The sequence below is a fragment of the Cervus elaphus genome, chromosome 5, assembly GCF_910594005.1.
Source record: "Cervus elaphus chromosome 5, mCerEla1.1, whole genome shotgun sequence".
Lineage (NCBI taxonomy): Eukaryota > Metazoa > Chordata > Mammalia > Artiodactyla > Cervidae > Cervus > Cervus elaphus.
Window position 1 is genome coordinate 129,967,537 of NC_057819.1, and position 26,553 is coordinate 129,994,089.

A 26,553-nucleotide genomic window follows, 5' to 3' on the forward strand; every position below is an offset into this window, starting at 1 on the left:
CTGCACCTCCTGACGTGGCTATAAAGTGTCTGCAGGTTGGAACTTGAGTCTGGAGGGATGTGACTTCGATACACAGCATTCGTCTTGTGGTTTCTGTCCGTCCTGAAGCACAGATGCAGCAGGAACGCTGGTCCCATGGGCGGGACTTTTTACCGCCTTCTGGTTTGGAAAGGATCCACTCCTCGTGGAAACCCCCTCACACTGCAGGAAAAGCCTCCGAAATCAGCCCGCGTGGGAGGAAGAGGCAGAAGGACGGGGCGGGGAGGAGCCACAGCTCTGGCGCCTGGTGCCGGGCGGTGACGGAGCTCTGGAAGTCAAGCGGCCCGTTTAAGGCGTCTTTGTTCCCCTCAGGCTCCCAGACCCACAAGGACAGCTGGAATCCATTCTTAAAATCCCTCAGAAAGGAGAATCCGCATCCTCTTCCAGGCACCCTTCCTGCTTTTTCACTAAAGCCAGAACCCTGCACTCTCGAGCTTTGGGACCGATCGTCTCTGTCGTGGGGGAGGGGGCGGTCCTGTCCATTGGCCTCTGCCCTGTATTGCTGGTGGAACCCCTCCCCGCAGTTGTGACGACCCACGGTGTCTCCAGACATTGCTCAGCGTCTCCTGGGACGGGGACAGGTCACCCCGATTGAGAACCAATGTCCTAGGTAGTTGATCCTTCAAATATTTGAAGTCCTACTATGTGCCTGTTATCGGGCTTCCCTGATGGCTCAGCTGGTAAAGAATCGGCCTGCAATGCAGGAGACCTGGGTTCCATCCCTGGATCGGGAAGATCCCCTGGAGAAGGGAATGGCAACCCACTCCAGCATCTTGCCTGGAGAATCCCAGGGACAGAGAAGCCTGGCAGGCTATAGTCCAGGGGGTCGCGAAGAGTTGGACAGGACTGAGTGGCTGACACATACTGTGTCCGTGCTGGTTAAAGAAAAAGCAGGAGGCCCCTCACCTCAGATTCAGGAGAACAGAGTTAAAAATCGCTTGCAAGATCGTGGATTGGTGCATCCCGGGAAAGTCAGCGATCCATTCCACTGACAAGTGTCTGTGTTCCGTGAGCTGCATCACCCTGCGTCTTCCAGCGGGTCTCTCACTCCCTGGCCCCGAGGTCTCCCAGCTTTGTGGCCCGTGAAAACCACCCTGTGCGCCCTCCCCAGTGGGAAAGAGAGCATCTCCGACCTCCCCTGGAGCCAATGTCAGAGGCTCAGCCAGCTTCACCCGCGCCTCCCTCCCTCCAGGCGAAATTCCAAGCCTCTGCCCTCCTGGGAGGCGTTGTGGGTCAGGCCGAAATCGTGCCAAACATCTGGATGTGAACTGTAGGACACGGCCAACGCTGCCCAAGCCTCCAAACTCGCCCCTCCTCGACCCCGATGGGATGTTCAAGGGGCCCTCCACCGTGTCAGGACAGCCGTGCTTGATTTGGGTCTTTGGGCTGCAAGTTCTGCTGTGGGTTGAGGGCTCCCTCTCCTGCCCCCGCATCAGCTCACTTTGATCCATTTTCTGTGTCTCTTCTGCCAGGGTCCAAGAACCTGAGGGCAGAGGCTGTGCCATCCTGACCCGTCCCTCCCTCCCTGGCAACCCCCGGCCCCCACTTTGGTGGCATCATGTACCAGCTCAGAGACTGGTAAATATCAGGTTGGCCCAAAGGTTCATTTAGCGTTTCCATAAGACTGTGCAGAAAGCCCCACACAAGCTTTCTGGCCACCCCAGTACATCTAGATGTCTGATGCTTCGTCTTTATTGTTGTTTACTCACTCGGTCGTGTCTGACCCTTTGTGACCCCATGGGCTGTAGCCCTCCAGGCTCCTCTGTCCATGAGATTTCTCAGGCAGGAATACTGGAGTGGGAAGCCATTCCAACAAAAAGATTCCAGCTATCCCCAGACTTGAGAAATGGATATATGTGACGGGCATTGATTCATACAGAACGGGCGACATGTTTGGGAAACAGGAGAACAGGGTGTCTGACGCAGAGCGGGTGCTGGGAGGTTTTCAGGTAAAGAGTCAGAATCCTAAGTGCAGAAGGTTAGGTAAGATGCTGTTAGATAAAAAGACATCTTCACTGCCCAAAGTGGAACCCTTTAGAGAGTGAAGGTAAACATCAAATGCACAGGTGAAGTTGGTGATAAATCAGGCAAGCTAGAAAATGCGTCTGCTGAAAGGACCTTGGCTTTGATTTGCGCTGTGATGGGAAATCATGGCCGGGTGTTCTGCTGGTTTCAAAGATTATGCTGCATATGCGAGCGTGCTCAGTCGTGTCTGACTCATTGCAACCCCACGGACTGTAGCCCGCCAAGCTCCTTTGTCCGTGGGATTTCCCAGGCAGGAATACTGAAGTGTGTTGTTATTTCCTCCTCCAGGATCAAACCTAAGTCTCCTGCCTTGGCAGGTGGGTTCTTTACCACCACGCCACCAGGTATCACCTAGCATTTTGGATCCCCTGCAAATGTTACGGTTCCCAAGTGACTGTACTCACACCCTGAATGTTCGATGGAAATGCCTTTGTGATTCGGAGACTTAAAATCGCCTCTCCACCTGAGGAGAAATTATCCAGAAAATCCGAATCACTTTCCTTGTTTCAACCGAACTCGCCAGAACAAGCACGGGGCGCCAAATAGGAACTCTCCATTAAAAAGAGGAGCGGACCCAAACCTCGCCCATCTCCTGGCAAAGAACTCAGCTCTGTGGTGGCATCTCACTCCTGGAAGGGGCACCAGGACTTGCTGACCTCAAACACAGGTGTTCACGTTCTTGACCTCCCGCCCCCTAGAGCTCCCGTCCTCCCAGAAACCCTGTATACGGCTCCTTTTCTGTCTGGCCGAGGCTGAGTTGTCGGACTCCCTCGGGGGTTGTCCCCTGGACCGATTTTTAGGCGTGGGACTCCTTCAAAACCCAGATTCTGAAAATGCCCTCCTGAAGGACGTACGTACACGGCAAGCCCGAAAGCGGTGATTCCAAGATTTCAGCCGCCTGTGCCAGCTCAGAGGCGGCATGCCGGAGCAGTTAGCGGAGGCGCACAGAAGGCTTTTGTCCCCTGCTCCCCCCTGACACGTTCACAGTGCCGGCAGCCCCTGCCAGCCGCTGTCTCCTCATCCCCAGAGACCTTTCAAAACAGGACAGACAGCTGTTTGTCCAGAGGGGCCACAGCAGGGCCCCAAGGCGACCAGTGGGTTGGAACCTCTCTGGAAATACCTCCCAGGGACAAGGGGCGGCTGTTATTAAAGAGTCGTGTCTGACTCTGTGACCCCATGGACTGTGGGCTGCCAGGCTTCTCTGTCCGTGAGATTCTCCAGGCAAGAATACCGGAGTGGGTTGCCATTTCCTCCTCCAGGGATCAAACCCATGTTTCTTGTGTCTCCTGCACTGGGAGGCAGATTCTTGACCACCGTGCTACCTGCACTGCTATTATTAATGAAGGACGTTAATAAAGAGATCCCAGTGCACATTGTGGGGGCTTCCTAAAGTCCCTCTCCTTCCATCCTGCTTCTGGGTTCCTAGGAATAACAGACTGGACAGATTCCCAGAGGGCCAGTCCCTCTCCAAGCCCCAGCCAAGTCTAGAATGATTTCAATACACTGCCACCCCCGCAAAGACCCGCCCCCAGAGGGGCCCCTGGAGAAGCCCAGCCGGATGTTCACGCTGGAGGGATATTTAAACTTTGGGGATAATGTCAGCCCTGTGGGAGCAGGGACCCCATCCTGTCCACACTGATTTCTCATCTCCTAGGACAGTATGTGGCCCAGACATCTGTTGATGTTTTAAGTGGGTTTTAAGCCATTGCCTTTCAGCCAAGTGGGCTTCCGTGGTGGCTCAGACGATAAAGAATCTGCCTGCAATGCAGGAGCCCCAGGTTCAGTCCCTTGGTCAGAAAGATCCCCTGGAGAAGGGTATGGCAACCCAATCCAGTATTCCTGCCTGGAGAATGCCATGGACGGAGGAGCCTGGCAGGCTACAGTCTGCGGGGTTGGACATGTTTGAGCCACTAATACTTTTATACTTTTTGGCCAGAGTCCCTTTTTTTTTTTTTTTTTTTGCTTTTTACCATGGAACATTTTAAACAGACATACTAGGGGGAGAATACTTTAATAATAATACATCTCTATATGCCTGTCACCCAGCTTCAGCAGTTTTTCAGCCAAAATTACCTCATATATACACATATATATATATTGCTTTTATTATAGAAATTTGTAAACATACACACAGGAAATAGGAGCCTGCTTTCATTAACCCCACATGTGCAACCCAGCCTCAACAAGACTTGTCAGCAACAGCAACTCGGCTCCGCCGCCCTGAAAGCAATCATGACCATTTTAGGGCCACCCTCTTGGACAGTAACCAAATCAGAATATTTCCAAGCTGTTTAGGGAGAGACAAACTCAACGTCTTATAATTATTTCCAACTTCCTTACTGGAAAGAGATCCGAAAAGTGGCTTTCTCTCTTGCCTTTGATGTGAGAGGCAGCCCCCCAGCGCCAGCCGGTGCCCGGGTAAACGCAGACGTGGAGACGTGTCTATATAAAAGCACCCCACCCCCCAGCAGGTCATTATCTGTGTTTATCTTATCAGGATAATACTAAACCAGGCCCACTCAGAACAAGGCGTTTAGTCTTTGCAGCCCGGGCTTCTGTTCCTAGTCGCCAGTTCAGTTTATGAATCCACTGTCCCCGGCGGAGAACAATTTGAAAGGCGACATTGTTTCTGGACAAGGCTGTAACTGTGATAACGGGCCTGTGTGGCTCCTGGCTGGTAATAAATTGCCACGGCCCCGGGGTTGCGGCAGGCGGGGGGCGGGGGGGGCTTGGCAGAGGACTGAAACCTCTGCGTTTTCTCCTTTTTTTCTAAGCCCATCCCGATGGCCACGTAGAGGTCAGATCAGACAGAAGGCTGTTTTCTGGGTCCCCAGGATCATGGAGTGATGGGGTCGGCTCTCCAGGGCGTGGTCCCCGCCGGGAACACATCCCCGGTTGTGACTCAGTGTTTCTGAGGGGAACGGCACAGCCATGGTGACCTGATCCAGGGATTTACCCTGCAGTACAGCGAGCTCATTGTTCTGGACACTTGGGAGGTTTTTTGGCTCCTCTGAGTTGGTTTGATGGCAGTGGGCAACTGATGGAAATTATGGGTGGGTCAAAACCTCTGCCTGGCCCCCTGCTTCCAACCGCATCCTGGTCCTTAGGGGGAGCAGATATGGAAGAGAGATGCCTTCATCTAGGAGTGGGAGTTTTTGCAGTCGAATGACATACACAGAAGTACTTTGCAAAACCATGAAAGGCCATGTGAAAATTGATTTTATTAGCAGAAAAGAAATAAGAATGCTATGTGCACAGCGTAGCTGAAAGCATTGGGTTCAGACAGCCATCACCCGAGGCCACGGTCCTAAGTTCCCTGTGCAAAAAGCAGATATGCTAAAATATTTCACATGAGGTTGTTGTGTAAAGTGTCTAGCATAGGGAGAACCCACAGCAGGGCTCAAAAATGTTGGCAATGATAATATAACACAGGCATTATCTATAGCGGGGCTTCCCAGGTGGCGCTAGTGGTAAAGAACACGCCTGCTAATGCAGGAGATGAAAGAGACTGAGGTCCGATCCCTGGGTCGGGAAGATCCCCTGGAGGAGGGCATGGCAACCTACTCCTGTATTCCTGCCTGGAGAATCCCATGTTCAGAGGAGCCTGGCGGGCTACAGTCCATGGCATCGCAAAGAGTCAGACATGACGGAGCGACTAAGCATGCACACATGATATCTATAATGATATTTATGTATAATAAATATGGGTTCATGAAGGCACTAAAAAGAGTGACTAGGTCTTCTCTGTGGGTAAATTGGAAGGCTCCTGATGAGGTCTGGCAGTGAATTAGAAGATGTATACGGAAATGAGAGTTAGGGACAATGAGTGTTCCATTGAGAGCATAAGGGTTTGTTTTTTTCTTTATTGTAGTATAGTTGATTTAATAATATTGTGGTAGTTTATATATATATGCATGTGCACATACACATACTCTTTTCCCTTATAGGTTATTACAAAATATTGACTGTAGTTCCCTGCACTATACAGTGGATCCTTGTTGGTTATCTATTTTATATATAGTAGTGTGTGTATGTTAATCCCAACCTCCTAATTCATCCTTCCCCTAGAGAATGTTTTTCTTTATGTTAGGTGGTGGACCACCCGTGGAGGTTTTGGAATAAAATGAGCACGGTGAGCAGGTGTCCATGCAGCCTTCTAGGGGAAAGAGAAATAGGTTTGGAGTCTGAACTCAGTTTAAATGTGCAAGTGTCACTTAACCCCCCAGCCCCTGGTCTCTGGTCTGTAGGTTGAGAATTTGTATCTGCCACCTCACACTTTGCAGCTGTCCTGGCAGGCACCTTTGAAATGGCGACTGGGATTGTTTGTGCTTTAGAAAGATCACCTGTCGTCGGTGGAGGGGGAGGATGGGGGTCGGTTGAAGGGAGAAGCAACTTGGGGCAGAGGCCAGAGTCAGGATGGGGTGAGGACCCAAGTGCAGACCTCAGCTCTGCCGCTCATTCCCACCCCTGAACCTCAGCCGAAACCCCCCAGCCCGCCCCCACCCCCATTTCCTCTTGATCCCGCCAGCAACCTGTTTCCTGCTGAGCCCTTCGCAAGCGATAATTATATATGCTTTTCTCTTCACTTAATTATTATCTGTCTCCTGGCAGGCGCTCTGCCCCACACCTGGGTCTGCTTTACCCCACCTGGCATCCAGGTGTTACGGATGCCCCCCCCCCACCCCTGGATTAGTTCCCGTGGCTGCCCTAACTAATTATTGCAAACCGGGTGGCTTAAAGCAACCGAGGTGGATTGGCCCACAGTTCTAGAGGCCGGAAGTCAGTCGGGGACAAGGTGCCGGCCGCCTTCCCTCTGAGGCCTGCTGGGGAGCATCCTTCCGGGTCCCCGCCAGCTTCTGGTGGCTCCAGTGACCCCCGGCTCTCCGCAGCCTGACTCCACCTCAGGCGCACAGCAACTAGAGAAAGGCCGCATAGCAGTAAAGACCCAGCACAGCCGAAAAGAGCGCAGTAACTAACTAAACAGACTTATTACAAAATGAATCATCTGCTCAGCAAAGATCCACAGAAGATCTTTCCCCTGCTCAGCACCGGGCCCATCCTCAGTTGGGTCAGCTGGAATCAGTGGCCACAGGGGGACCTGGCTGTCATATGTGAGCCTGATGTATCCCCAGGACCTGCAGTGGCCTGGGACAACCCGTGTGCTGAAAAAGGCAAGCCACAGGGGACCCAGACTGCAGAAGCCTAGGTTGACGGCAGCCTCATAGGGTCTGGAGAAGCGTCCCCTGAGTTATCCTTGGCCACTGTTGTCGGGACGGGCTGTGCCGCTTTGCCCCAACCCAGCACGGTGGCTCCATCGGCCTCCCTGGTTAGAGAGAATGGTCCTCTGTCCTGGCTGGCTGGCTTCTTAGCATTTCCTGCCCCCCTTTTATGATGTGTTACTTTGCTTGTAAATCGTCCATCCGCCCCACAAGCCGGACACCTGCATCATTGATTGCTCCAGGAAGTGGTGCCGCGAACGCTCTGGTGACCTCAGCTGCGGGGACCCCAGAGGCTTCCCCAGACCGAGTCCAGGAGCCCGGCCTCTGACTCATGAGCTGTCCAGGGAGCCTGGCAAACCCAGCTTCTGTTGTAGCCTGTGGATAATCCCAAACCATTAACAGAAATTAACCCCATGGCTCCTTGGGGGCCAACGCGAGAGCAGAGAAACCTCTTTTGTGAGTCACGGCAAATATTTACCCTCGAAAGCTTGATTGGGAAACCGTCTTAAGCTCTTGGGTGGCACGACCCTGGGCCTTAAGGGCCCCTCTGCCAGCTGCGGTCTGGTGTGCAGGGGTGAAGAGGCAAGACGACTCCCTTGCCTTGAGCCTGGGAAGGGCCCCCAAGCTGCCGGACCTCGGAGAGGAAGCCTGGGGCTCAGCCCTCCCCAGGGAGATGGAAGCAGTTGCCGTCACTGAGACTCGTGGGCTCCCTGACGACCACGCTTTGGTGTCCTGGCTCCGTGTTTGTAAGTGGGGTTTTCTCCCGGGTCACCCCTTTGCTTCTCAGTAGAAGCTTTTATAGGCCAAGCTCGAGGTGTGACATCCTCTGCTGACCCAGTTCTGCCCTTCACATCACATCAGCCTCGAGGAAATGCAGAAGCAGACCCAGAGCCATCGTGGCATTGGATAGCTTTCTCCTCTCGTCCGTCGGAGTGTCTTTTCTCTTTGTTATTATTATTTACTTATTTTTGGCTGCACTAGGTCATTGCTGCCCTCTCGTTGCAGTGTGCAGGCTTCTCATTGCTGTGACTTCTCCCGCTGCAGAGCCCAGGCTCCAGGGCAGGCAGGCTTCAGTAGTTGCAGCATGCGGGCTCCTTAGTTGCAGATCACAGGCTCAGTTGCCCCTTGGCTTGCGGGACCTTAGTTCCCGGACTAGGGATTGAACCCGAGTCCCCTGCATTGGCAGGAGGATTCCTCCCCACTTGACCACCAGTGAAGTCTCAGGAGTGTCTGCTCGATCCATCCAGCCGCCCATCCCTCCGTCCTTCCACCCAGGACCTATGGAGAGCTAGCTACCTGGAAAGATCCGATGAGTCTTCTGCCAACCACAGTTAATGGGCGGGGGGGACGTGGCAAGTAGGAGGAAATCCCCCCACCCCGAAGATTTTTCAGGAAGCAGAGCCTTCTTGAGAAGGTAGTTGACCATGTGACATGTTTTCAGTCTGAGGGTCTAGTGCCTGCACCGTCCTGGACTCTAGAGCAGGAAAGGAAATAAGTCTTGTAAAGACTCCGAGCAAGGGGTCTTCTCTCAGAGGCTGGTCCCCTCGGAGGGCCTAGGCACCAGTGGACCGCATTTGTTTTGTTTTGTGTGGCCGACTTTCTGCTCTTGTTTTAAAGAAACAGGTGCCTCGAGGTAATGCTATAGGTTTTACCTTGTTCGGATTTGAACTTTCACCAGGCACTGGAGATTGACTCATAAGTCAAGCAGTTATATAAATAAGAGGGTTGATAAGGAGATAGCTGAGACTCCACTGAATAAACAGCTTCCTCAGGGTGGAAATAGCCTCGTGGCCAAGTTACAGGTAATGGTCTGGACATGGAAGTTCTCCCAGACATAGTAATGGAGACCCTTAGCTTTAAAAAAAAAACACTGCATAAAAAGCACTTAAAAAAAAATCCTGCTGGTCCAGTGGTTAGGATTCAGAGCTTTCACTGCTGTGACCCAGATTCCATCCTTGGTTGGGGAGCTGAGATCCTGTGAGCCACAGGACATAGCCAAAAAAAAAGATAATGTAAAGCTTTGGTGGGGCGGGGGGGGTGGGCAATGAGTTTCTAAGAGTCCAGTTAGGAAGAAGTTCAAAATCAGCTTGACACACCTGTCTGCCTACACTAGGCTCTGCTATTGACCCATCCGTAGTTTTGTAGCCGAAAGTGGGGTCTGGCTACTCGCTGTTTAAACGCCATTAAAGAAGCAAAGTTGGTGGAAAGGAAAGTTTGCTTTAGTTTGGATGCTGCGGGGTGGGGGTGGCTGTGGACACCTGTCCAAAGGCTGACTCTGCCTCCCTCCCCACACTGACAATCGACAATCAGGCAAGAAGGAGGGGGCCACATGCTGAAACAGCACAGTCAGCTCTGACAGTCATCTTGAAATTGGTCGTCGGTGGTCTGACCAGCGGCATCTTGATTGTTTCAGGTACAGCTGTAATCTTCAGGGCCACTCTCAGGGTCGGTTTGTTCCCATTTCCTTGAGGCCAGTTCTTGGGATTCTGGCAGCTTATGTTGAGCCTACAGCCTGGTCATCATAGTTAACTTCTCCCACCTGGTGGTGGGGTTTCAGTATCTGTAAGACAACTCATATTCCCAGAATATGGCTTAGAATATTATCTACGGCCCTTGAGAAGGAACTAACTCATTGACTACATTATTATTATTATTTAGTCTCGTTTGATTTGACTGTTTTCCTTTGTTTCTGCATGTTCTCACTTCTGAGATTAAGCTTATTTGGCTAAAGTTTGTCCACAGACAGAGGGCAGGTGGGGGGCATGGGGGGCGAGGACCATAGCATCCTGCTCCATTTCAGCTTCGGGGGAAAATGGTTCTGCCTCACTTAAGGCGGAGGGTCCACAGCGGTGATGGAGGAGCAGGAGGGGACAGCAGAGCGAGGAGGATGGGCCCTCTGGCTCCTCTCCTCCCCCGCCGCCCTCGTTTGACCTCTCCTGACCCACCATCCCCCACTCCTGCCTCCCTCCGCTCCTCTACCCACACCAGCATCGTGAACACTCAAAGTCACCCTTCTAATCATGTTACGTCACAGCCCCCACCTGTCCTCAGACAAGCACCAAACCCAGAACACATGGCTCGGCAATTCCACTCCTGTTTTCTGCCCCGAATGACCAAGACAGGTGTCCCCACGAAAACTTGTACGCCCAGCGCTGTTCACAATAGCCGAAAGGCAGACGCCATCCACATCTCCAACCATGGATAAACGGATGAACAAAATGGGGTGGATCCACGCAATAGGATGCTGACTTCGCCATGAAAAGGAATAAAGTACTAGCACACGTAACGCAGATGAACTCTGGAAACACGGTGAAAAGTGAAGAAGCCACCCCCTAGAGGCCACGGGTCTCCTGCGGCCATCTCCTCCTGTTCACAGGACACTGGCCCAGAGGCTCCTTGTTGCGAACCTGAGTCTTCCCGTGTCGCAGGTTGTCCTGGCCGGCAAGCTCTTGACGTCGTTGGCCCTGAAGCTAACAAATGCGTAGAGCCAAGTTTCCCCTGCCTACCCATCCCTGCACCACTCATCTTTGCCGGCTGGAGGAGCTAGCAGAAAGTTCCAAGCCCCCCAAAACTCCTTTCATTGGCAAAGGAGTATCAACCCTCCCTGGGTTCAGGAAGCCCAGGTCGGGTGTTGGACTGACTACCTATTCACAGACCAACCTAGACAGCATATTAACAAGCAGAGACATTACTCTGTCAACAAAGGTCCGTCTAGTCAAGGCTATGGTTTTTCCAGTGGTCATGTATGGATGTGAGAGTTGGACTATAAAGAGAGCTGAGAGCAGAAAAATTGATGCTTTTGAACTGTGGTGTTGGAGAAGACTCTTGAGAGTCCCTTGGACTGCAAGGAGATCCAACCAGTACGTCCTAAAGGAGATCAGTCCTGGGTGTTCACTGGAAGGACTGATGTTGAAGCTGAAACTCCAATACTTTGGCCACCTGATGCGAAGAGCTGACTCATTTGAAAAGACCCTGATGCTGGGAAGGATTGAGGGCAGGAGGATAAGGGGGTGACGATGAGACGGTTGGATGGCATCACCAACTCGATGGACATGGGTTTGGGTGGAGTCTGGGAGTTGGTGATGGACAGGGAGGCCTGGCATGCTGCGGTTCATGGGGTCACAAGGAGTCGGACACAACTGAGCGACTGAACTGAACTGAACTGAATCTCTTCCTGGACACGGAGGGATGCAGGGGCCAAGGGACACACACGTTCTCACTCCATGCAGACAGCCAGCAGTTTCCCACCAGAGCTCAAAGCTCCCTGTTCAGGTTGCACCAGGCGCAAGGTTCAATCCTGCTCCCTGAAGGAGGAGGAGCAGGTGGTGTTCAGCTTTGAACTTGGTCCACATGCCCCAAGGATAAGTGAAGGTACAGCTCAGTCTAAACAAGGGCCTAGGGAGGAAAAATCCCTGCTCTTTAAGATTTGTGCTGGCCAGGAGCCAGGCGGAGAGGGCCCTGGGACGGCGGCTGCAGCGTCTGTTATTCAGCCGCGGAGCATTCAGCTCCGAAGGTCGTGCCCGGGAGATTGTCGTGCGGCTGGAAAAGAAAGGAGTCTTTCAGCCCCTCTCTCTCGTTTGGCCCGCGCGGCAGCTTTGGCTGAGCCGCCCTTTCGGAGTTTCCTCTCGGCGTGATGGGTCTATGCTGTCCAGATGTGGGGAACGCGATGGCGTGGGGTTGGCGCTTTCCAGATGTGTGCCGGCAGGAAAGTAAGCTTTGGCCAAGGCGGGGGCCTGTCTCCGCAGCCCCCAGAATCCGGACGACCCACAATGCCGTCGCTGTGTGGGAGTCACAAAGCTCGGGGGTCTGGCAAAGAGCTCCTGGGGGCACCCGGGTAACCCCCTTATTGTACAGCTGGAGACGTCGGGGCCAGGGGGTCGTGACACGCTGGCTACTGACTGCCTGCAGCTGGGAGCCGACCAGACCTCAGGTTTTGCTAGAACCCACGGGCCCGTGTCTGTGCACAGGTCTGTCTCCTCAGCGTGCACCTGGCAGTCTTCTAGGTTCTTGGGGACAGACAAGGATTCCCAGCTTGTTCTGATGCCAGGTCAGATGTTGTCCAGTCACTCAGTCGTGTCCCACTCTCTGCGACCCCGTGGACTGCAGCACGCCAGGCTTCCCTGTCCCTCACTCTCTCCCGGAGCTCGCTCAAACTCATGTCCATTGAGTCAGTGATGCCATCCAACCATCTCATCCTCTGCCGTCCCCTTCTTCTCTTGCCCTCAATCTTCCCCAGCATCAGGGTCTTTTCCAATGAGTCGGCTCTTTGCATCAGGCTGCCAAAATATTGGAGCTTTGGGAGGTAACGAATGAACAATTGACATAAAAAATAAGTAGATTATGCAGAAGGTTAGAAGGTAGGAGTTGCTGTCAGAAAAAAGGAAAAGAAAAATAGCATTAAAGGCACATGGGAGTATCCCCAGCATTTTTTTTTTTTTTTAGTAGAAAGGACAGATCAAAATGGAGCAGGACCAAGTGGCCTCAGTCCACCTCCTACAATCACTGCATGGAATCAGTCCTGGCAACTGAAGCTAGCTGATGAGATCAAGTACACAAGAGAAAAAAAAAGACGTAATGAAGTCAGGGAAGTTTCTGGCTCAGTCTTTTAAAAAGGTGAAGAAATGAGCCACAGGTACCTGGGAAAGAATGTTCCAGTAGAAATGCCCTGAGGCGGGAGTAGCCAGGCATGTTTGAGGATGAGGAGGCGGGATGCTGGAGGGAAGAGCCCAGCGAGGCGCCGTGGACGCAGAGGCCAGAGCGGAAGGGAGGGCGGCAGCTCATGGGTCCCGGAGGCCGCAGGGAGGACCTGGACTCCGCCTTCGAGGGCCGTGTGCTGCCCAGGGATGCTCTGAGCAGAGAAGCATGGCAGGCGGACACGGTGGACGTGCCGAGAACGGGCTCTGGGGGCACAGGGCACGCCGGGAGCCCAGTCAGGAGGCTGAGCCTGTTCACCAGGGTGAGATGGTGGGCATTCCCCAGGGTCACCAGCCACGTTTCCTGCGTCTCCCTGAGAGATGGGGGGTGGGGGGACAGGGCCTGGGATCCAGCGCCGGTTCCCCAGCCGCGGGACCCCAGCTGTGTTCTCAGGCTTATCCCTCCCTTTCTAGGCCTTGGTTCCTACGTCTACAGGACAGAAAATGAACTTATACCTCCTGAGTGCAAGAAATCATAGATGCTTATAAAGGCACTTAAAAAAAAAAAGTCCTTTAGAAGAAGGTGCCAAAACGCTGGAAAAGGTTATAGCGGTTTGCAGTGGTATTTTGTGTGCTGGAAAAAACGAAATGTTTTAGTCCCAAGCCCCCCTCTAAAACATGGAGCCTGGCTTGATGAAAGCGTTTAGTTTCTATACAGGCAGGCACATCTCAGAGACGCCAGACCCCTGTGACAAATCGAGTCACAAATTTTGGGGCTTCCCTGGTGGCTCAGCAGTAGAGTCCACCTGCTAAGGAAGAGATGTGGGTTCGATCCCTGGGTTGGGAAGATCCCCTGGAGAAGGAAATGGTAACCCACTCCAGAATCCTTGCCTGGAAAATGCCGTGGACAGAGGAGCCTTGTGGGTTACAGTCCGTGGGGGCCAAAAAAGAGTCAGACACGACTTGGCGACTGAACAACAGCAGCAGGGCAGCCTCACACCTGTCCTGTGTGTACGCTTGGCTTACTTGCTGGGAGCCTTAGCTGGTCCAGGTCCCCGAGGCACCTCTTGGGGAGCAGAGCTCACCTAGCCAGCTGTAGGCTCCTCTGGCTTCTGACAAGGAGCGGTGCTCAGGGGTGGCCTGAATCACTCGCCGACACCACCCTGCCTTGTGGCTTGACTTCCTGGGGCTCCTCCCCGCCCTCTTCAGGGAGGGCAGCCGACTTGAAGGGAACCGATGGGTCATCTCGCCGCTCCAGCCCGCAGCAGTAAGCCTCCCAGAACAGAAGGGAGGGGTGGGGGAAGATCCCTTGCGTGCTAAGCCAGCTCCACCGAGCAGGCAGGGCCTGCGGGGAGCACCCAGCCCCTTCCCACCTGCAGGCTCATCAAACACCTCGACAGGCGGCCCGAGTGGGAAGCCGGTGACGTCACTGCCGAGACTGAACAATCAGGCCTTTCACGGCAGGACGATAACAATCACCCCCGTATGTAAGGGCCTGCCACGCAAGAACACACACGCTCACCACTCCTGGGAGGATCTGAAAGCCGAGGTGAAGCAGGGCTTGTCAGGAATATGCCGGTCTCCTTTCATAATCAGCCGGCCAGAGAACATAGCCCGAAGAGCTGGTCTGCGGGCTGCAAGGAGGCTCACTTGCCAGTTTTCAGAGAAACCCGTGACTCTCTCCACCGTTTCCCCAGGAGGCCTCGCCCGCAACCCCAGAAATAACCTCTTTGTGTTCAGTCGCTAAGTCCTGTCTGACTCTTCGTGACCCCATGGACTGCAGCCCGCCAGGCTCCTCTGTTCCGTGGGATTCTCCAGGCAAGAATACTGGAGCGGATTGCCATTTCCTTCTCCAGGGGCTCTTCCCATCCCAGGGATCGAACCCGTGTCTCCTGCACTGGCAAGTGGATTCTTTACCACCAGAGAGGCCAAACTAACCCCTACACTGAGCATAGTCTGTGCTTGGGGTTCACGCAGGAATGTCCCACTGCACAACTCCAGGGGGCGCTATTTGCTGAGAACACAGTGTGCCCCCAGAATCATGCAGCGCTGCAGTTCTGAAGTCACTGCCTCCGGGACAAGGAATCAGGGCCCTGGTGGTTCTCAGGTGTTGCTTTTACCTTGAATCCCAGGAATCTGTCTTGCTGCAGCTAACGTTCCTAGGAGAGCCCACTCCACTGAGCCTGGCAATTCTCAAATAAGATGCACACGGTTGGGCGGTTTTCTTGTTCAGTCTGGCAGTTTCAGACGTTCAGTTATTTGTGGAGAAAGCAGGTTCACCTAAGCTTGCTCACTTTGGTCCGTGGTTCTCAACAGGGGACGTTTTGCAGCATCTGCAGATGTTCCTAGTTGTCCTGACTGAAGGGAGGCTGTTGGCATCTGGTGAGCAGAGGCCAGGGATGCTGCTGGATATCCTGCAGTGCCCCAGATGCGTGCTTACAGCAAGGAACTGGTCCCCAACATCCAGAGCGGCAGGTCAAAGAGAAGCCAGCTGTAGGTGGGACGTTCTGACCCCCCTACCTGGAGGTCTGTTTTTAACATCACCCCCACCAGGCCTTCGCTCCTGGGCTGCCAGAGTGAGCCAGAGCCCCAGCTCACTGGTCCAGGAGGCACAAGGCAGCACCTCCTCCTCCGCTGGGGCCTGGAGCCCAGATAACCGTCTCTCTCCAGGATGCTCTGACGGGTCTGCCTGAGGCCCAGAAGACGTGAGACATATGGAGCAGTGGGTGTGGGTCCTCTCTGTCGCTTCCCAGCTGGGTCACCCTGGGGACACCTCACCTGACCCCCTTGTGCATCAGTTTCCCCGTCTATGAAATGGGGGTGATGATGGTAGAAGACACTTAGGAGGTAGTTGCAAGTACGGAGCATGTCGCTACATGCAAAATGCTTCCAACCACGCCCGACATTTAGTAACACTCCATAAATGGGCAGAGGTGATTATCAGCTTTTTTATTCTAGCCGGAGGACCTTAGTCTCCCTCCAACGGGCGTGGTAACGACAGACAGGCCGGTTTCGGCTGCAGGTTATTGCAACGGGGTCTGTGCTGCTGCTGACACTTGCCGAGAGCTTTCCCCAAGCTCAAGGCCAGAGGCTTTTGGTTTTTTTGGCTACATGGCAAGCAGGATTTTAGTTCCCTGACCAGGGATCAAACTGGCACCCTCCGCAGTGGAAGCTCTCAGAGTCTTAACCAAAGGACCACCAGGAACATTCTTAAGTGAAGGGTTTGAGTGGAGACGGCTAAGGCACGGATTTCAAGGGAACCCTCTCCAAGGTTCTCCTTCAGCACAGGGGTCAGCCTCCAGAGATGGGTGGAGACCCTGGGATGGAACCTCAGGTTTGGCCCTTAGGGAGACCACTGGGGCGGAGCTGAGGCATTTGTCCTGAAGAGCCAGCAAGCTTAGATGCATGGGGAGAAGTCTTAGAAGATGATGCCAAGGAGAGATGGGCCTTGACTCCAGAGCATTTTCTGTTCTTGTTTGTGCCCTGTGGCTTTAAACTGGGGCGGGGGAGAGAAGGGTAGGCCTGGACCGCCCTGCCCTAAAATCTCACACCTGCTTACATTGCCCATTCTTCCTGATGGAAAAGCACCTCCCCATCTCTCTCTAGCTACTGCAAGGCTCCTCATCCTTCAAAGTGCACCTTGAATGTCACCTTCTCCAGGAAGGATTCCCAGATTCCGTTTCTCTGCCAGAATCATTTCTCCCCATGGGCTTTGTGCTTTCCTCATGACCTTTGGCCAGATGCTGTCTTGGAGTCATTTGTAAGTGGGTCTCTTCATCCTCCATTAGACTGTAAACTCCTGGAAGATGTGGGGCCCTTCCTGACATCTCCGTGTTCCGTGTGTGTGTGTGTGAGTTCTCCCACGTGGCTGGGGCCCAGGGCTGGATTCTGGAGTCACTACTGAAAAGCGAGTCCCCACTGGCTGCCAGCCGCTATCTCCAGCCTTGGCTCTGACTCGGAGGTCACAGAATCCGGAAGGGTGAGGAGCGTGAGCTGGAGGAGGAATTCATGTGAGGTCAGAAAGATCACTGGGCTGTGGACACTTTCACGGTGTCTCGTCCCCGCCGGCCAGGCTAGGTCCCTGCCGCTCCTAAGTCAGCCCTGAGGGAGGGGCCCTGACTCACTGAGCCCTGGCTTCCCCGCTTCTCCTTCGCACCTGGACACATGGTGGCCATGATCCTCTGTCACATTTATTTTTGCCTGTGTTGGGTCTTCACTGCTGCGCTGCCTTTTCTCTAGTGGTGCAAGGTCTTATCGCGGTGGCTTCTCTTGTTGCTTCTCTGGGCTTCCCTGGTGGCTCAGATGGTAAAGAATCCGCTTGCAATGCAGGAGACACAGGTTCGGTCCCTGGGTCAGGAAGATCCCCTGGAGGAGGAAATGGCAACCCGCTCCAGCATTCTTGCCTGGAGAATCCCATGGACCGAGAAGCCTGTTGGGCTGCAGTCCAGGGACTGCAAAGAGCTGGACATGACTGAGCGACTAACACCCTCTTGCTGCAGAGCAGTTTCCAGGGTGCGCGGGCTCAGTGGTTTCCACGCACAGGCTCAGTAGTGGTGGCGCATGGGCTTAGCTGTCCCACAGCACGTGGGGTCTTCCCTGACCAGAGATCAGACCAGTGTCCCCTGCATTGGCGGGCGGGCTCTTCACCACTGAGCCCCAGGGAAGCTCCCCCGTCATTTTTGTCCACGCATCCTCTGTCCTCGATGACCCTCCCCTGTGATGCTCCTGCCGTTTCCCAGGATCCCCTCCAGCACCCCCACCCCAGTCTGCAGGCCACTGGGCAAGGTCACAAGTGGCTCCTGGTGTCCTCGGCTCCCAGCAGGGCAGGGGCTCCTGAGATAGAGGTGGGCGTGGCCCCCCTCCTCACCGTCAGCACCCCTTTTGATGACTTCTTAGGCCAGTGGCTCTCAACACTGTTAGCACATCCCTCAAGTCTACAGACCCAGCGCCTGACCCCATCCTTCTTCAGAATCTCCCCCTGGTGCGGGTGGCGGGGGGGGGGGGGGGGCGGTGGTTAATTCCTGAACTGATGCAAGTGGAGAAGCAGAAGAAGGAGTGTGGAGGGGACTGGACCTTTCTATTGGGTCACCCCCACAGGTGCCCAGGACACACCATCCACGGGAACCTGATGCCCTGACGTGTGTATACGGAGGGTGGCCAGGTTAAGAAGGGATGGCTACAAAGGTGGGGAGGGCAGAGCCACTGTGGTCCAGCCCTTGCTGTGGCGGAAGGAGCCCAGCTGCCCTCGGGAGCGATTCCATGGTGCTAGCAGGATCCCGAGGGTGCGGTACCTGGTTGGGCTGCCAGCCCCGTGCCGGAGACGGGGCAGGGCCCCGGGAACATAGCTGGCCAGGCGTAGAAGAATGGGGTTTCTGTGCTGCTTATCAGGATGGTGGCTCCCAGGCAGGGTGTAGAGGAGGAGGTTCCACAGCCTGCCCGCCTGGCCGATGGCTGCAGTCAGGCCCAAGTCATGGGGAGGACTTTGAACAGACGGAGCCCCACATCTGACTCACTGGCGACATGAGGCAGCCACTCCCTCCCTGGCTAGGTCTGGGGTGAGTCCTGTGCCTGCCTGTGGACGAGGGGGACAGATGATGGCCAGGGACCAGGAGCCAGATGCAGAGTGCCCTCAGACAAGGGATGTAAGAGCTGGACAGGCACCTTGACCTTCCTCATTGGAAAAAACCTTGTTGTATGTATGTGTGTGTTCAGTTGCTCAGTCGTGTCCAACTGTGCAACCCCATAAACTGTAGTCTGCCGGGCTCCTCAGTCCATGGAATTTTCCAGGCAAGGAAACTGGAGGGGGTTGCCATTTCCTTCTCCGGGAGATCTTCCCAACCCAGCGATCGAAGCCGCGTCTCCTGCGTCTCCTGCATCAGCCGGCAGATTCTTCACTGCTGCGTCACCCTGATGGCTGAGTGGGCTGAGGGTACAGCTGGCTGCTGGCTGACAGCACTCCCTGGCCACTGTCCAGAGCTGATGACCAGATTCCCACTAGCAGCAAGGTGGACAGACATGAGCAAACTGACCAGAAAGCCAAGGAACGGTGGTGTTTCCCTTTTTCATCCAGTCCATCCACGACTCCCTCGGGCCACGTCCCAGCACTGCTTGCCAAATGGCACCCACATGTCAAACCCTGGAGACCTTCAGTGATCAGATGAGCCCTGGTGGAAGGGCTGCCCTGCGGACCTGTCCAGCCAGGGTAGAGTCTCGTCTGGGGAGACACCCTAAGACTGCCTTCCCGTTGCATTCAGCCTGACCCGGTTTCCCTCCTGTTGTGCCGTTCCATCCTCTGCCAGTGGACGTTCAGTTTTGCTGCAGTAGTTGGCTGCCTGTGGAATGAGGGCTCCTAGTGTATGTGGGTGCCTGGGGGTTTCCCCCAAGGATCATGGAGTACCTTTGTCCCGTCTCTTTCTGTTTCTCCCTCCCTTCTACTCCAATGCCTGCTCTGGGTGCAAAGCAGTCTCTCCAGGCTTGGCTGCGACCAAATGACCAATTCACAGAGCCCAGGCAGGAGGGCAGAGGGTCACCAGAAGTGCAGTGTTAGCGGCAGTCCGGCTTGCGGAGGCCGCGGGGAAGCCCAGCCCAGCCCAGCCCCTGATCTGTGTTCCCGTCACAGTCTGCGGCCGAACCTCCTCGTCCCGTTTCTGAAGTTGTTTCTCAACAAAAATGTGACCTGTCCATCTTCAGGCCGTAAGGGAAGACCACCCCGTAGAGGCACGGAATCAGGTCACTGGGTGAGGACAGCCCCTCATGGTGGATGTCGTCATCCCCACGTGACCCCTTCTGTGTTCCACACAAGGGTCTGAGGTGTGGAAGTGAGGTGGTTTGTGAATTGCTGTGTGGTTAAGTGGTGAACCCGGGTTCTCCTGATACCCAGCCAGTGTGCCCCGAGCTGTGCTATAATGTCCGTCAGCCTGGAGCATCTCCAGAGACCCAGGGCAGCTTGAAGTGGGGAGGATCCTCGTCCCCCTCCTCTTCGCTCTAACCCTTCTCCATCCTTCACCCGTCACAGGGATCTACCCGCACCTCTGACGCCAAAAGGAGGGCGTTGCTCAGAGGCCAGGGGCACCCGTCCGTCTGGGTGCTCCGCTCTGGACGTCCCCCTTCACGCGCCTCCTTGGTCTTTCAGGAATTTAGCCCTTGGAATTGGGATCCAGAACTTCCCGGAGGGCCTCGCCGTCAGCCTGCCCTTGCGAGGGGCTGGATTCTCCACCTGGAGAGCCTTCTGGTAAGTGCCACAGACACCGGTGTCAGGGGCCAGGGCCAGGTCTGCAGTGGCGCTCAGGGCAACCCTCCCGCCGGCTTCTCTCTTCGAGAGCAACCTCTTCCCGCCCGGAAGTAAACCTGGAGTTTAACCTCTTCCGGCCCGGAAGTGAACCTGGAGCTTCCGGAAACACCGGCCATCTGGTTGGATCCTGCACCCCCAAGGCTCATCCCTTGACCTTCAGCCCCCAGGACCGAACGTGTTTCCTATTTTCAAAAGCCCTCCAGGGATAGCCACGCCCACTCAGGGTGGGGTTTCTCCCCTGCTGGTGGGAAGACCTGAGGCAGCTCTGCCGTTGACTGGCCCTGTCAGGAGCCCCGGCTAGGCTCACTCACCCCAGTCTCTCCCCAGGGGTCATCACATCAGCTCCTGTCATGACCCTTGTTGAGGTGAGGACCACGGTTCTCTCAGCAGCACCTGGGCCAGTGAAGCCCACGGTGCTCACACTTGATGTTTTCATAATCACCAAAGGGCTCTCCAGGGCTTCCCAGGTGGCTCAGTGGGAAAGAACCCGCCTCCTAATGCAGGAGACGCAGGTTCGATCCCTGGGTCAGGAAGATCCCCTAGAGGAGGAAATGGCAGCTCACTGCAGCATTCTTGCTGGAGAATCCCATGGACAGAGGATCCTGGAGGGCTACAGTCCACAGGGTCGCAAAGAGACACAACTGAGTGACTAAACAAAGGGCTTTCCAGTCTGTTTCCAACTTTTACCTTTTCAGTGACCTGTAAGGTGTGTCCCCAGGCTTCCGAGGAGGGGGCCGGGGGCCCAGAGTGTCAGATAATCAGCTCATCGTGTGGTGGTGCCAAGGCTGCCATTTCTTCTGCCCCCTCAGCTCACAGGGCCCCAAGCCTCAGGACGCCTCTTGGTGAAAGCAGTTGCCACTCTAGAATGTTTGCTGAGAGCTTTACAGGACTGCTAACAACAGATGAAAAGCAGCTTCTGTCTTATAGGGTCTTATGACTTGTAAGTTCTTGGATATACTTTAGTCACTTTATTTCCATCATTATCATCTCTTCCTCTGTCGTGGGAGATGACGGAACAGAGCTTTTGAGGGAAGGACAGAGCATGATGACCCTGGAGATTTTTTTCAAATGTCAGTTCCCTACGCCTGAGAGCCGTGAGTGTCATTCATACAGAAGGTCCAGGGCTGCGGAGGGGCGGGAAGAGGGCGCCTGTGGTCAGTGTCCAAACCCTGAGATGAAAGTTTCTGTTTAAAACTGGACACAGTCAAGAGCTGCAGAGGGTGCTCCGAGCATGCAAGCACGGAGCAGGAAGCAGTGGCTCCTTCGAGGATGCTGCGGTGCAGACGGTGTCTCCCCCACGCCCTCCATCTGTTCCTGGTCAGGGGAAGCAGGGGCTGGGTGCTGGGAATTCACAGTCCTAGCCTGTCCTCTGGGGGGGGGGGCGGGAGGAGAGGTTGTCACTCACCCCCATTTTACAGATGAAGGGACGGGGGCTCAGAGCCAGATGCCCACAGAGGGGACAGGAGGAAAGATGTCCCAGCACCTTGTATACTGATGTTCAGCCCATACAGGTGTCTCTTACTGGTGGGACTCAGCCATGGGGCTCAGGTGCGGATTTATCTCCGGGCACCGAATTCTCAGGGCTCGTGGGGGCTGCTGTCTTAATAGAGCTCATGGGGTTCCAGCCTCCAGACACCCTCTAGCTCAGATAAAGGGTGTTTTCCAAAGGAAAAAATCTCACCTTAATCCGAGGAGGGGGGTTTGTGGGGAGAGGCCCTCACTCTATACCTGGCCAGGTAGGTCCACCTTGTGGGCAGGGGTCGGCGGGTGTGGCTCCTTCAAAAGGGGTGCCTTTGTGGCCGGAACCCCCAACACACCAAGCGCAACCCAAGTCCTAGGAAAGTGTCTGCCTCACTCCTCCCTGTCAGTGTCCTAGCCTTCAGAGGACAATGTAGCCCTCAGCTGGTGAATGGCTGGCGGTGTAACATGCGGTGTGTCCATACAATGGGATATTGTGCAATCATCAAAGGGATGAAGTCCACTTGTTACAACAGGGATGCGCCTTGAAAACAGGGCGCTTAGTGAAATAAGCCCGTAAAAAGGATCACCCATTGTCTGACTCCATTTATAGCAAACATCCAGAGGGGGTAAATCCCTAGAGACAAAAAGTAGATTAGCGGTGGTCAGGGAATGGGGGTAGGGAGGAACAGGGAGTGGCTGCCAGTGGCTATGAGGTTTGTTTTGGGGGGTAATGAAAACGGTCTGGAATTGGATCGTGTGGAAATTGTTGCCCAACCTCATGAATACACTGAAAACCACTGAACTGTACACATTCAGTGGGTGCGCCGTTCGCCATTCGTAGGTAGGAGAATTCTATCTCAATAAGGCTGTTATTTTAAGAAGACAATGTGGGAAACTTAAAACTCTAAAATAAACCTGGGAGGGGGGTCTACAGTGACTGTGTAATAATAGGGAGTTGGGAAAGCAGACAGAGGTGGTGTTAATAAAAACAACACACCATGAGGTGGTTTTGCCCAGCAATGCAGGATGTGACGTGGAGGACAATGCATCCCTTTTGCAGAGCCGAGGCAGCCCGCGGAGTACGCGGGGTGTCCGCCCGAGCCTCCCCGTGGGGACGCGTCTGTTCTCTCCTAGGTACGGGCAGCTCAGCGGCATGGTGGAGCCTCTGGCTGGGGTCTTCGGCGCCTTCGCGGTGGTGCTGGCCGAGCCCATCCTGCCTTACGCGCTGGCCTTTGCTGCCGGCGCCATGGTCTACGTGATTATGGATGACATCATCCCCGAGGCCCAGATCAGGTGAGAGCCGCCCCGCCCCCACCCGGCCTGGTCTCCATCCCAGCCCCGCCCCCAGCATCTGCCCTGCCTTTATTGGCCCCTCTTTCCTTCACCTCCACCTCTTCAGGCCCCTTCCCAAGGTCATCTCCACCTTCTCCTCCACTGGGTTCTTTGAAACTGAAAGAGGAGTTACGGGGTAGAGAGTCCGAGGACCTGATATCAAGCCCCGCCCTCCACCCCCAATGACAGAATACTGTTCTGTACATTCTCTCTCTCTCTTTGTCTGCCTCTCTCTCTGTCTCTAGATTTTCCTGGGGCTGGAAAGGGGGAGGGGGGGTGAGCTCCCCCTGTTGACCGCAGCTGCCCTCCAGGTCTTCATTGTCAGCTATAGGCCAGGTGTTGGGTGGGGGGGAGGGGGATCCCTGCCTTTATTCCCTTTCGGTTTTCCTAGCAGAATGATTTTGAGTCTGGTTTACAAGGTCGAGTGACATAAAGTCTTCAGGAAGTCACTGCCGCTCTTTGTTATTCAAGCATGGATTCCTGAGCCCTCAAGGTGACCTTGAGAAAGTTACTGCTCCACACCTCCGTTTTCTCACCAGGAAAATGGGGATGGTGACAGAACTGACCTCATCTGAGAGTCAGTTTACCTGGTATGTAGAGTTAGGCGCTCAGTCGTGTCCAACTCTTTGCAACGGCGTGGAGAGTAGACTGCCAGGCTCCTCTGTCCATGAAATTTTCCAGGCAAAAGTACTATAATGGGTTCCCATGCCCTTCTCCAGGGAATCTTCCCAACTCAGGGATCAAACTCAGGTCTCCTGCTTTGCAAGCAGGTTCTTTACTATCTGAACCACCATAGTAAGCCCTACTAAATGTTACTTGTCATTCCTGGGGACTTCCCAGGTGGCACTAGTGATAAAGAACCTGCTTGCCTATACAGGAGACATAAAAGACACAGGTTCGATCCCTGGATCTGAAGGATCCCCTGGAGGAGGGCATGGCAGCCCACTCCAGTGTTCTTGCCTGGAGAATCCCATGGACAGAGGAGCCTGGCGGGCTTCAGTTCACGGGGTCGCAGAGAGTCAGACACGACTGAAGCGACTTAGCAGGCATGCTTGTCAATATTACTATTTTTTATTGAAGTATAGTTAATTTACAATGTTGTATTGGTTTCAAGCGTACAGCAAAGTGATTCATTTATACATATTTATATATTCTTCTTTGGGTTCTCCTTTTTGAAGCTTTTTTAAGCCAAATTTATTTAATTTATTTTAATTTTTGGCTGTACCCTGTAGTGTGTGGGATCTTAGTTCCCCAACCAAGGATTGAACCTGCACACCCTGCTTCGGGTGATAGCATCTTAACCACTGGACCTCCGGGGACGTCCCTCAGATTCTTTTCATTGCAGGTTGTTACGAGATGTTGAATATAGTTCCCTGTGCCCTACAGTAGGTCCTTGCTGTTTATCTGTTGTATATATAGTAGTGCGTATCTGTTAACCCCAAGTCAGTACTGTTGTTGTTACTATTATTATGAATAGGAGTGGTGTGTTTCTCTCGGATCTGGACACTGTGGAGGATGCTGTCAGCTTGGACGCTGTCCCGCGCTGCATCGAGGTCTCACCCTCTGCCTTTCCTTCCCTCCTAGTGGTAACGGCAAACTGGCATCCTGGGCCTCCATCCTGGGCTTCGTGGTGATGATGTCATTGGACGTTGGTCTGGGCTAGTGCCGAGATGCTTCGGACCCCAGGAACGGCAGCACAAGGAGACAGCCACCGTTGGCTTCGGCAGGACCAGCCTCTTTCTTCACATCCAAACATTTTCCTTCCTCTCCTTTTTCATCTCATTACCTTGATTGACTCTGATTAAAATATGACACTTTTTAGATTTCTTTTGAGGGAGATAGTGATTTTATCTGGAATTTCAAGCAGGCCCAGAACTACAGATTTTTGCTTGGCCACTACGTAGAATCTTTCTTCAATGGGATAACCAAGGACACGCAGATCAGGGAAATCTTTTGTACCTTCAGTCGCCCTCGCTAGACTCAACACAAGTTCCTCAAGGTCACCTCCAGAAGCAAGAGAGAAGTCTCCCAAGCATCTTTGCCTAGTGACTCAGAAAGGCCAGGACAGCTCTTATCCGTCCTTCCCGCTCTTTTACCACTGACCCTCTGTCCATCAAGACTGGAACAGGAGCATCATGGACAAAGCAACCCAGGGCGGAACATACCTTCCTCTTTCTCCCCCACGGGGGATGCTGCATGGAAGGAGGCGCAGACGAAGGGAAGAAAATGAGCTGGTCTTTTCTTTTTCTCTTTTTCTGACGGCAAAGGTTGGCACTGTCGAAGTTAAGGGAATCAGGACAACTGTGGGTGCACAGTGAGCCATGTGGACCAAGGACAGAGTGGCACTCTGATCAGAGAGCTCAGCTCTCTAGATTCCAAGAGCAACTCATTCTGCCAGGGTCTCCAAGTCCCCCAGATGTGTGTTTTGATAAGCTTATAGCTTTCATTTTTCTAAGAGCCTTGGGGACACCAGCAAACTGCTGGAACTCAACCCCTTCATTTACTTTCTGAGGGAGTCACCGAAGCTCGTCTAAGTGAATACAAGACTGGGTCCTCCTCTTTTGACCATTTGGTAACTTGTAACCTGACCCAGACCTCCTAAGCAGTTTTACTGGATTTTGGTCAGAAAACTCAGGTTGAGACAGGAAGAAGGGTAGCATAACAAGAGGTATTTTTTACATTTCCCCTTTAAAGTTAATTTTAGCCAAGTCATCATTCTAAAATGACCCCTAAAGAATGAGATTTGAATGAGACTCGAAGCCAGTCTACTCCCTGATAAATACACACAGCTTCTCCCGCAGGGGTGGCATATCTTGTCTACTTCAAACATAGCTGAGGCCTGCCGTCCTTGCTGGTCCAAGGCGCACAGGGGACCTTGAGTGGGTTCTGCTGACAAGGCAGGCAACCCAAGAGCCAGGTGTTAAGGCATTGTGTGGTCAAGGCCCACCCCAGGTTGACATGTCTCATCACTTCCAAGGGTGGATACACTGTTCTGGGAATGCCCTGTGCTGGATCTATGTACCTTCATCCAGAGCACTGATGATCAACATTGAAGACACATTCAGAAGTTTGATTGGTGGAGATTCATTGGTTTGGTGGTTGGCATATAGATGTTTTTAAAAGTCTTTGTAACAGAGTTCTACATAATGCAGACTTCTTTCTGATGGATAAGACCTCATAACTGTGATTAATACCAATAAAGGGGATATTGTTGTGGATGATCTGTGCTGGGTCCAGTCCTTCTCAAAGCTGCCTCTTTCCGGTGGAGGATATGAGAGCTAACTAGAGTTAGTCCTAGCATCTGCCCTGCCCATCACCAGGAGAAGAAAAGGAAAGAGCTCAGATGGGAAGAGCTAGCTAGATGCACAGTTGCAGACAACAGCGTCCAACTCCAGTTTGCTTAGACAAAGAATTTAATGGAAGGTTATCAGGGAGCTCATAGGGCCTATGAAGAATCAAGTTTGAAAATGGGCTGGACCCAAGAAAACTAGAGGTCTTGGGAGTGGGTTGCCATTTCCTGCTCCAGGGGATCTTCCCGACCCAGGGATCAAAT

General features: G+C 53.7%; 1 protein-coding gene across 6 annotated transcripts in view; it reads left to right on the forward strand.

The window, feature by feature from the left end:
• Positions 1-26,218, forward strand: part of SLC39A11 (solute carrier family 39 member 11) — a 365,936-nt gene extending 339,718 nt beyond the window's left edge. For all 6 annotated transcript variants that reach the window (XM_043905660.1, XM_043905657.1, XM_043905661.1 and 3 more), the window contains 3 exons: positions 20,049-20,147; positions 22,803-22,961; positions 24,585-26,218. In XM_043905660.1, coding sequence (XP_043761595.1) covers positions 20,049-20,147; positions 22,803-22,961; positions 24,585-24,663 — 337 coding nt within the window. In that variant the 3' untranslated portion in view covers positions 24,664-26,218. The remainder of the gene's footprint in view (positions 1-20,048; positions 20,148-22,802; positions 22,962-24,584) is intronic.
• The last annotated feature ends 335 nt before the right edge of the window (positions 26,219-26,553 follow it).